The sequence below is a fragment of the Neolamprologus multifasciatus genome, chromosome 8 (assembly GCF_963576455.1).
Source record: "Neolamprologus multifasciatus chromosome 8, fNeoMul1.2, whole genome shotgun sequence".
NCBI lineage: Eukaryota > Metazoa > Chordata > Actinopteri > Cichliformes > Cichlidae > Neolamprologus > Neolamprologus multifasciatus.
Genome location: NC_140446.1, coordinates 11191289 through 11203150, shown reverse-complemented (window position 1 = coordinate 11203150; position 11862 = coordinate 11191289). Strand labels below are relative to the sequence as shown.

The 11862-nt window shown below is 38.0% G+C and overlaps 1 protein-coding gene across 1 annotated transcript in view; it reads right to left on the bottom strand.

Moving 5' to 3' along the window:
* Window positions 1-290: 290 nt before the first annotated feature.
* Window positions 291-11862, bottom strand: part of LOC146512556 (poly(ADP-ribose) glycohydrolase) — a 42055-nt gene continuing 30483 nt past the window's right edge. Inside the window, exon 17 of the mRNA XM_085169766.1 lies at window positions 291-10708. Coding sequence (XP_085025892.1) covers window positions 10533-10708 — 176 coding nt within the window. The 3' untranslated portion in view covers window positions 291-10532. The remainder of the gene's footprint in view (window positions 10709-11862) is intronic.

Below are 11862 nucleotides of genomic sequence, written 5' to 3'. Positions count from 1 at the left end.
TGTTTATTCGCCTGTTCTGTGAAAGAGGAGTGTAAACTTATTTTGAACCTCTCATCTAACTGAACTTTACTTTCTTATTTTCATGTAACATTTCAGTTCTTAACATGCCAGAGGGTGTTTTAAAGGGACACTTTACCAACCTGACTTAACGGCATTGTCCAGGAATGTACATCTGAAAAAGCAGTTTCATTGATGTATTTTTTTTTTTCAGAAATCATGGCACAGTAATTGAAAAGAAATCCACACACCTTGTGTGCAATTTGAAGCAGGAAGTATTTTCTTTTGCAGAAGCATGAAGTTAACTGACATAAGGGGGACACTGGTCATGCACTACCATGAGCCTCTCATCATGGGTAGATGCATACTTTCTTCTGTCATTCTGTAGAAATAAAAAAAGTCCTATATGAAGGGGCTCAAGGCTTGTGGACTTTTCTGATTATCCAGATCCAGGTTTTCCGGAAAGGCAGAGTAAGTATCCTTATATTCATGAAAAGCCAGATATCTCTACCACACATAGCTCACCAAAATTAGATAATTAAGGCCAGATTTTGAGAAAGAAAAAAGATTTTAAGGTGAATTCTAAGAAAAAAAAACTTGGTAGTGCTATTTTAACATGTACCGGAGTTGTTGTTTATGAAATTATTTTTCTTTTTCATCTTTCAACTGTTACCGATGTTTCTGTGTGTGACCTTATCATAAATATAGTTTATGCTATATCAACAAAGACCATACATTCCCATTAGTTTCTATCCAAATCCCCAAATAAGTACTGTGGATATAAGCTAATTTTGTCAGCCTTTACAAAGCTACATTTACCTGATACCTGGAATTTTGGTAGAAGTAGTTTCTAATTTAATCCATGAACCTAACTAGCAGAAAGGAATTTAGATTTTTGTTTATCATTCTTCCCCTACTGGCAAAGCAAATATCACAGCTGAAATACAGACAATACCATAGGGAATGCACATACTGTGATCAACGAACACATTATGCAACATAGTTCACAGGGGACTTCCCTGTGATATAAACTTAATCCAACCATGAAGAGTTCTTATGAGAAATAAGATGAGAAGCATTAAAAACTTTACAGACGGCACAGCTGTGAAATAATGCCGCGTGACCTCTTTTCACAGATACAGCTTAAGTGTTTCCTGTACATTCTTGGGCTCATTTGTGTCTATTTACTTCCACGGGGCCGTGAAGGCACATGAAGGAGGTGCCGAGAAGGCGAGTCAGCGTCGCAAAGTAATGGTCCCGAGGTAAATGAGCAGCTGCAGCTTGCAATATCTGGTGACACAGAGAACCCCTTTGCCGAGTCTCTCTCACAAGGGAAGGGCTCATCTTAAATCATCCTCTGATTTCTACAAGCAGCGCAACAATATCTCACTCCAAAGACCGAAGCTGCGGCTTTTTATGGGTGCTCAGGTAATTGAGCAGCAACAGCGGAAAAGATCTCATTCACTTATGCGTGAAGGAAGTGTATCTAAACTAAATGACTGGTGAACTGAAATGAGGATCCCACTCTCCATCTCTTTGTCGCCTTTTAGGAATATGTCAATAAGATGTGTTTGTGAACTTGCAGTGTTTGGCACTGGAGCGATGGCGTTATCTGGGCTACATGTGTCCTGGTGTAAATAAGCTTGTCAGTTTAGCCACAGGTTCATATGTAATAGAGGACAGGGCTGAGGGATGACGGTAGTGCTGCTTTATAGCTCCTCAAGCTACACTTGTCAAGGGAAGTGGCCTACAAGACAGCGCAGATGGGCACAACAAATAGGCTTTGTGTCTGTAGTTTACAATTACCCAACGCTGAGATAAACTATATGGCGACTGACTCAGAAATATATGCTAGCAAAGATTCACCGTTGCTTATGGCAGACAGAAGCCAAACATCATAAAATTTTACTTCCATGATTAAAACACTGACAGCTATGCAACGAGAACAAACTGCCAAAATTTGTAAATCTATCCACTTTTTTCTTTTGTGATGCGGATTAATATATCATATTAACCTCATGTTAAGAACTCAGTCATGAATAATCTTAAGCAGAGAGCAAAGATAAAAGAGTCTTTCGATGCTCTTTTCAATTAGAAGCCATAAATCCCCTGAGTTATCTGAGGTAGCTGCTAGATGTTATTATGTTTCATTTACTATGTGTTGATTAAAAAAATATGTCTCCTAAAGGACCGGGGGGCTTTAAAAAGGCCGAGCAGGAAATTACATTTTAACCAGGAAATCCTCAACCCTCGCCCTGTGGGAACAAAGACAAGTACTACATTTGGTTTTTTTAATTTATCTGTGAATAACAGTCAGCTATGCATTTCTTGTCCTACATCCAGCAAAGGGACCACTGCATTGTGTGCTGCCACCCTAACAGTGACAGTTTTGTAACAAGCCCAGTGCACAGCAGAGCCTTGGGGTTCACTCTGCCAAAGCTACTCTGAAAAGCCCTGAAAGCGCTTTCAGACAACTCCCTTCACTCAATGGACAGACAGAAACAGAGTCAACCTGCGACACGTGACGGGTCCTTGCCTCGAGTCACCACACAGTGCTATTCTCCATGGTCCCCACCCTGTCAAAGACCCTTCACATACATGCACAAAACAACATATCAAGCATTTTATGGGAGACGTTAAAGGAAAAATTGCAGCTATGGCTTTCTATTGAAGGTTTAACTGTTTGAAAGTTAATGTCAGTATTGAAAAAATGTAAAATTGCAGGTTTGTCCGATAAACAGTGAAAAAACTGTAAAGATCTTCAATTTGCAGTGCAACATATCCTCATGTTTAAATTAGAACGCACCATACTTTGATCCATTATCTACGTCTTAGTGAGTAAAGTCTACTTAAACTTATTTTTGTTACTTTGTTTTCTCCCCAGTGACCGTGTGTTGGAATCTAATCATATCCTGAAAATGATCAAGGCCAAAAGCCAGGAAAATGTCTCCTTTGAAATGTTTGGGAAGCATCTGCCTCCGGCACCTTTGAAACCCCGATAGAGACATCTGTCTAATGCGGTAACATGCCCGAAGTACCCGAAGATCAACACTGACATGTACATCAATACATTTCACTTGAACGTGTGGCTTTTTTCGAATAATACAGTAATTTGAAATATTTTTAAAGCCTATTTTAGGTGTGTTTCATATTTCCTAATAAGATTCACTGCTTTGAAATTTTTGCCAGGGAACAAAATATGTTTTTTTCTTTCTGAAATTATGATTGGTCTTGTGTGGATATGGAACAGATGGTGTTATCTACCTCACGGGTGAGTGGAGCAACAAGTGTGCAATTAAAGGCCCGAGGAACTACTTCATTCAAAAACACAAACTCCAGAAAGCAAACCAGCACAACTAAAGAAGAAGAAGAAGAAGAAGACAGCTTCCTGCATGGTGCATTTACAGAGTTAAATTTGATGTAGTGAATCCAAATGCATGGCAAAAATTGAAAATCAGCAAACATGGGCACTAATGAACAGTTCATGCAATTTTAAGTGGTCAGCACTTTGCAGGTTCTCTCAGTTTTATACACTCACATTTGAATGTGCTCTTTCTTCTGCAAAGGCCTATCCAGCAGATTTTTAAGAACTCTGACACTGGATTCAATAGAAATGCTAGGAAGCTAACACATGCATTTTCTCCCATACACAATTATGGCCAGAAGAACTGCTCTTTTTCCAGCGTGGAATGATTGTACAGCAAATGTCTTTAATGAGGTTTAAAAAAAAAGAAATGCTTGCAAAACACAAGTTGAAGCCAACACATTCCTACCCCTGCATGCGAGAAGGGATGGCCTTCCTTCATCTTTCATTGAAGCCGAGTCAGTATCAATCACATGACACTCCAGCGACAAATAGGCAATCAAATAACACAAGGAGCAAAAAATAACTTCACTCACTCACTCCTTGACCTTACAGAACGAGCAGTCAGTTTAGGTATTACTGCTGGCTATCAATTAAAATTGATTTTTCTTTTGGATCAATTGCTGTACAAAAATGGTCATAGAAAGCTGACACTAATACATAAAAACTGTTTAAATGGATTTATCCACTACCTCCACGCTCTATACAACAGCCCATATTTATTTTGGCTGCTGGCTGTTTAGGCCAAATAAAAGACAATGCAAGCAAATTTTCTGGGCAGCAAAGGAACTGCCTTTGGACGAGGAACCATCTCAGCATGTGTAGAGCCGGAGGAGAGACAAAATTACCATCAAATAATGGCAACTATGCCACTGCTGAGGCACCACACAGGACGCAGAAGAAGTAGTCAAACATTTAGGTCACACTGAGTTCAAACACACACACACACACATACACACACACACACAGATACAGCTGTGTGAGAGGGCATTTACAGATACAGCTGTGAATCATGATGGCTCAAATCTGATTAAAGGGCAGAGCATATGCATTTACATTGCAAGATCAGCACTAAAAGGCAGACGTGTCCGCAAAGGAATATTACTGAATATTACTGATGCTTTATTAAACTTAACAATGGCTGAATGGGGGTTAACACAAAATACAGGATTTTAATCTTTTAATAATTTGTTTCAACCTAAAAAAAGTATCATTACAGTTTGAATCCTACAGATGTTTTTTTTTCTTCAGGCAGCTTTAAAATCATATGTTGGTTTTATGTATTAGAATAATAAACAGTAAATAATGACACATTCAGGTTCCCAACAAACCAATGTTGAACATTTTTTTGTGTAGGGCAATATGGGGCATTTTACTATGCCTCAAAAGCAGTCGGAAATTTGTTAGGTATATTTGTTCATCTGCTCTCTAACACAAATATCACATGGAAGCAACTCAGTGCATTTTGACATTTAGAAATGATCAAGATAACCTGCTCAAGTTCAAAGTAAGCATCAGAATGGGGCAGAAAGGTGATTTAAGTGACTCTGAATATAACAAGTTTGTTGGTGCCAGTGAGAGCCAGCCACGTCGAGGAATTAGTGGTTTTATTAAGTCCCATATGGCAGGAAAATATCAAGCAATATGTGTATGGTGTCATGTGAGAAACCTCAATAAAAGATTAGAAAGTGTTGTCTGGTTTAATAACGTTCAGGCGGTAGGGTCAGATATGTTGGCATAAACAACATGAAATCGTGAATCCATCCTGCCGTGTATCAGTGGTTTAAAGCAGTTTCTTGAACATGAAAATGAGTTCACTGCACTCAAATGGAGTAACCAGATCTGAATCCAGTAGAGTTCTTTTGGGATGTGGTCAAAGTGGAGATTCCCATCATGGATTATGGAGCAACTGTGTGACGCTATTAATTCAGTTCAATTCAGTTCATGCAGCAGCAAATCACTACAACAGTCGGAGGAAACCTCAACAATTATACAACCCCTTTGAGCAAGCACTTGGTAACAGTGGAAAGGAAAAAATCCCTTTTAACAGGAAGACCTGTTAAAAGGGGGTTTTAACAGGTCTTCTAATACTAGATTGGAGTCCAAGCTAGTATTTGCAAGGTGTAAGTAATAAAGTGTATATCTAAACTTAGAAAATAAAAACAAACTATGCAAATTTAAGGTTGAGCATTTATCATATGACAATCCACTGCATTACACTTCAGTAAGAAAATTTCACACTTTTCTCTAATTAAATAAAACAAACCAAAATGGAAGCTAATGCACAATTTATTTCAGCTGCTGTTCTGCCAGTGCATCCCTAAAATGACACATCTGGTATTTCTTCTCATTCACCTTTGACTTTTGTCGTAGTAAGTGCAACAAGGGACAAAAATGTCCTGCACATAAAGTGGGACAACCTGGTCCCTCTAAGCTTAGCTGACTGTGTCCCGCACCAGCAATGTAGCTACTGTAATAGGATGTGCCTGCGTTAAAGATCTTGCTAAAGAACATTGTGCAATAAAAACTGCAGCGTGGAGATTAATTAGAGAACACTCAGAGCTCTTTGATGTCTAAATATTTAATTATAAAGAGGTCATTTCTTTAAAAGTTCAGTCATTCAGTTTTAAAATTAACTGCTAATATGCACAATGACGACAAATTAGGACATACAAATCCCCCAGTTTGATTCTACATAGGCTGACCTTGGGTGAAGTTTTAGGTTAGTACGCTTAGTTCTGTCTATTTCGGTGTTAGCAGTGACTATTTTTACATATATTAACCATCAATGCTAGTACCAATACTGTAAAAAACATAACCCATTTCCCAAGATCAGAATCATTTGCAAATTAGCTGCATGCTATTAGAACTCAATGCCCCAGGTGTATTTGCAACATTCATCCTTTTTTTTTTCCCATAAGGACTTTACCATGGAAAAGGACACAGTATGAATAATTAGCAAAAGGTTGCTCGTGACAGCGAATCCTATTTTGGTTTTATGTCTTCAGTCCAAACAAATACAAGCCACAGCTCCCAGGGTTTCATCAAACATATCAATATTCAGCTGATAATACCTTTAATCTGTGGCCAAGAAAACCTTGCATAACTCCTCAAAATGTTACAGGGAGTTTCCACTAATGATCAAAAATGATGAGGAAATATGAAGTAAATAGCTTATAATTAATTTTAATAGGCCTCCCAATTTATAATACAGCACCCTACATTATCCAAGCTGACCCCCTTGGATGGAAACAAAACACAAGTGGATGTTTTTTTAATTTTTCAAGCTTCAAAACGAATTTATTAATGGGCTGTTTAATGGCGTTGTCTTTGTTGTCTGGGCTGCATTGATGATTCGGTCATAATCATCAAATAAGATGGCTTTACATTAGTACGCCATGTAGTCTATTTTTACAGTGCATGTGTAATTATTTCTGCTAACTCGCCTTATTTAACATATGAAACATAAACTTAAATTTGAGTTTGTTGTTTTATTATCATACTGCTGATAATTTCTTCCTAATGATGCAAACAAGCCTCATCCAACCATTCACGTACACAGTTCCACAAGTGCCTTTTGTGATGCCTACGCACGTTTAATGTCACAATCACATTGAGATGGATGTATCGGGTCAACTCGGGGTTCAGTACCTTACCCAAAGATACTTCAACATGTACACTACAGGAGACAGGGATCAAACCACCAACCTTAATAGGTGACATGATTTAACTCCTGAGCCACATCTGCCTTAATTAATAAACATAATAACCATCCACCCATCCATTCACTTCTTATCCCGTCCAGGGCAGCGGGGGTGCTGGAGCTTATCCCAGCTGTTATAGGGTGGGGACCACCACTGGACAGGTGGTCAGTATATGGTAGACGATTCTCGAGGACAGCTTTTTCAATGATAAACTTCCTGAGTACCGCACTTGTAGCCTAGCGCAAAATGGGAATGGAGGCTTAAACTCTGGGCTTACCTAAGGATTTTTTTATAGTACAGTGTAGATTCTATTTTATTAGCTTTTTTTTTTTTTTTAGCTTTCTTAGATTTCCACTGTGAGCTACCTTTGTTTACTTTGTGTTACACCAGAAAAACCTAGTTATGTACTTCTTTAAACACTTCCTTATATACTACTGTAGAAAAAACGTACACTGCTGGAAACTTTGTTAATAATTACTTTGTTAACAGTGCAGTCACCATGGAGAAAAATACCCCAAGTGGCACAGGAAACCTTTTTCCAAAGTCCAAAGTAATTACTCAAAAAGCTTTTTTAATAGTCTAGTGTTTTTTATTTGGATCAGCCTGCTACAAAAGAATCACCTTTTACTCCAATGCCAACTTTTGTTGCTCTTTTAAGCACTAAAGGGGCCGATCTTTTGTAATTTAGCTTTAGAGATGTGTACATTTGTCTGCACTAAATTTTATCACAATCCATTTACAAATTTTTTTTAGAATTTAGAATTAAAGCAAAAGTGGGTTCCCATATTAATTAGGATTAATCCCTGAATTTATGTACACAGTGTCTTCTTAAGATCTTTGAGATGAAAGTAAGCCAAGAAAATCAATCTAGAGCTGTACTTACTCGATGTCTAAAACAGCAAAAGATATTCTACATACTATAAAATAAATAACCAGTGGAAGTAAGCTGAAGAGCTAACAGAATATAAGCATACACAACAGAAAATTATTTTAAAGGACCCACTCAATACTGAGATCAATCTCGAAACTCCATTATTAATAGGACTTTTCATTACCAGACTGCATTACAGAGATGTTTAGAAGACTAAACACAGGGCATGTTTGTGACTTTCTGACAGATGGCAGGCTAAAGGTCGAAAACACACATGAGGCTCACTGTAGAGGGATCAGTCCAGTAGGATACCCCTGTGTGTCTATGGTGGAACCCCTCTGGAGAGATGCCACCAAAGGCTTTTTTGAAGCCAGCAAGGTACAAAGAGAGACCCCCTGCTTCAGGCCCTGATTCCATAAAGGCAGACAGCACCAAGCTTAGAGGCACCTACATATCTCTCATTTACCTACAAGCTCCCATGAATCCATTCAGCAAACAAAACAAAATTAACATTCAACAACAAAAAAAAAAAACAATCATATAGTACTGTGCAAAATTCTTGAGCAGATTGTAATTTCTTTATGTTTTACTTCCAAATGAGTCAGGCTTTCTTGGGACATTTGCTACTTTTTCACTCATTTTCAGTGCAGTCTTTGTACCTGACAATTTTCGGAAGAATTTTTTTTCGTTTATTGAACAACTTCTATAAATCATTGAAGCTGAAAAAGACACCTAACTCAAGGGATAAACCAGTGTTGTGTCTCCACACAACAGACAACTTAGCAAAGAACCAATTTTATATTGTACTGAATCCCCAGTAGAGCTTTGTTACTAGCAACCTGTCACAAAAACACAATGTTGCCCTTTTTTTTGTTGACTTTATGAAAAATGCCAGTTGTAAATGAGTATTTAGCCCCAAATAGCTATTAACAGAAATATTGCAATGTTTGCAAAGGTAATTTTGAGGTTTTGAGGATCTTGTCAAACTCAATGGAATTGTAAATACTATCAGTCATGAATTAAAGCCTGGTACTCAGCATTATTGAATCAGTGTGGGGTCATTTTGAAGAGAACAGAACTAAAGGCAGCCAACATGCAAAGAAGAGCCATGAATGTGGTTCAATAAGACTGGAGAACTATTCCTGAAGACTACTTTTCTAAAAGGGTTCAGGCTGATTTTGAAAAATAAGGTGGTCCTACCAAATATTGCCTTTCAAACTCTTCCTAGCAAAATAAAGAAATGAGAGGGGGCTCTAGACTGGCCAATCTATAAATTGAAAGATAACAACTTTTGCGTTTGAATAAATGATGGTCAAATGTGAAATAAAACATCAGCTATTTCATTGAAGTACACAATTACAGCTTGAGCCATTAAAGGCTAAAACTGTATCGATGTCAGACTGCTAATGGTGTTAATCGGCTTTTATTTAACACAAATTGGCTTAAATACATAATTGTAATAAAGACCCATGGAAATCCATGAAAGCTAAACACATTGTGCCATAGATCTACCTTCAGAAACTTCGGTCAGCCAGCTTCTTGACGCAAAAGAACCTGCATTTTGTATAACAGGCAGACGAATCACACAGAGTCCCACTACCTGACTCCCAGATCTGACTGGATGCTCTATGATCTACTCTTCACTTAATGAGGTGTCATGTGCAGTTTATATAAAAGGTGTGACCTTATTAAACTGTGAAGGAAAGGATGAAGCAATAGCTGGGGACAGATAAATGGTAAGGCTGTGTAGAAAGTCATTTTGCTATAACATCTGTGGGACAAGGAGCCATCATTCATCAAGTCAGAGATGAGATTTGTGGCTCAATTTAAATTGCGCTGTTGATTTTTAATGTAACATTTTTTAATTTTGCCAAGAATATTTCAGATTTTTAATTCTAGTGATGTTGTATAAAAATTAAAAAGGCAAAGAAAACAGTTTTACATTGAAATTAATGGAAGACGAAAACAATCATTTTTTTAATAGCTTAATTGCAATCACAAACAGAGAAATACCCACAACAATGTAATCTGAATGGATCCATTTTCAATGCCTGCAAATAAATAAACACAGAAGTTAAGCGATTATTGCTGAGAAATAGGCTGCTCTTTAAATCAAACCACTTTTCTGGGACCGCTCCAAGCTTTCCAACACACAATTCTTATTACTCTTTTCCTCTAACTTGATTTCTGACAGCCAATTCAATTAGGCTGGATATGTGTTGGTGTAAAAAATAGGCAACATGACAAACTGAGAAGATGGATGGCAACCTTTGCTTCACCATTAAAATCACAATTGCGTCACACTGAAGCTCAATCTACTGCAGTATTACCAGCTACAGCCAAATGAACACATCTTGGAGTACAGTGCCAGACGCGGCCATAACTAACCACCCCCTGCCTTTTTTAAAGGGTATGCATGCTAGACCTTCATTATCATTTTTATCAGCCTGTGGTTAAAACCACATCTGGTACATCCACCATCATATGAACAAAAGAAAATAGATTTTGTTAAAAAAGCAAAGGAACTGAAAATATTTTATTCATTTAATGTTCATTTTTTAAAGGCAAGTCACGGTGACTCATCAGCCACCTAACCTTAATGGCAGTCAGTGGGTGCGTGTTGTCTGGCTGAACCCATGTTGGAGTCATCAGGCGCCAGGGAGGAGTTGACCTGCTGGTAGATGAAGGAATAGAGGCTGACGTCAGGGCGTCGACCAAGGCAGTTCTTGCACTCTGAGCTGTAATACTGCCCCAAGAGATCATACGCCTTTCCTGTAACAAGACAAGGAGATATTGTCTAATCTTCATATTAGGTTGAAATATGGGATGGAAATTTCATGGTTCATGAGATCATATTATTTTCCAAAACTCATAACAAAAAATAATTGCAATATTACAGCTGGTAAAAATAATAACAATTTTCTAAGTAAATATGTTTCGAAAGGTGCTATTGTAATGAAATTCTCACCAGATGTCGGCAACAACCCATCCAATCCAGACATTCAAAGAAATCAAACCATAGATGTAACATAATTATGTTACATAATGAAGTGACACAAGAAAAAGTATTGAACATACAAAAGCCTGTTCGTGATGACAGCTTAAAGACGCCTCCTGTATGGAGAAACTAGTCCCATGCCACGGCCATTCTTTCACACAGTCTTCAACTCCTGAAGGTTTCGTGGGCCCCTTCTTTGAACTCTGAGCTTTAGTGCTTTCCATAGAGCTTTATGTGCTTTCTCCAAAACCAACTGAAAGTTTCCTTGGATGTGTGTTTTGGATCATTGTCTTTTGGTAGATGGCAGCAGATTTTTAGCAAAAATGTCCCCAGTTTTTCCATTCATCCTTCCTTTTTGTAGCTCTCCACAAGTCAGTCAACTCCATTGTTCCTGAACAATTCTTCTGATAATTATTTTCACTCCTCTGTCTGAAATCTTGTGGGGAGCACCTGGTCATGGCCAGTTTATGATGAAATTATCTTCTTTCCACTTCTGGATTGTGGCCCCAACAGTGTTCACTGGAAAATTCAGTAGTTTAGAAATTCTTTGGTAACCAATGCCATGAGTATGTTTTACAACAATAAGGCTGCAAAGGTCTTGATAAAGTGCATTGATTTTATCCATCGTGAAATGTTTCTTGTGTGACACCATGGTAACGAGATACCTTTTTATAGGCCATTGGTTGGGAACCAAACCAGTTGATATTAATTTGCACGAAGTGGCAGGATTGCTTTCTGATTACTGATAGATTTCAGCTGGAGTCCTCTCTTTCCATGCCTTTTCGCACCTCCCTTTCTTCATGTGTTCAGTACCATTTCTGTGTCACTTCTGATTGTTACATATAATTTATGGACATCTATGGTTTGATTTCTTTGCATGTATGGACTGGATTGGTTATTACAGACATCTGGTGAGAATTTAATGTCA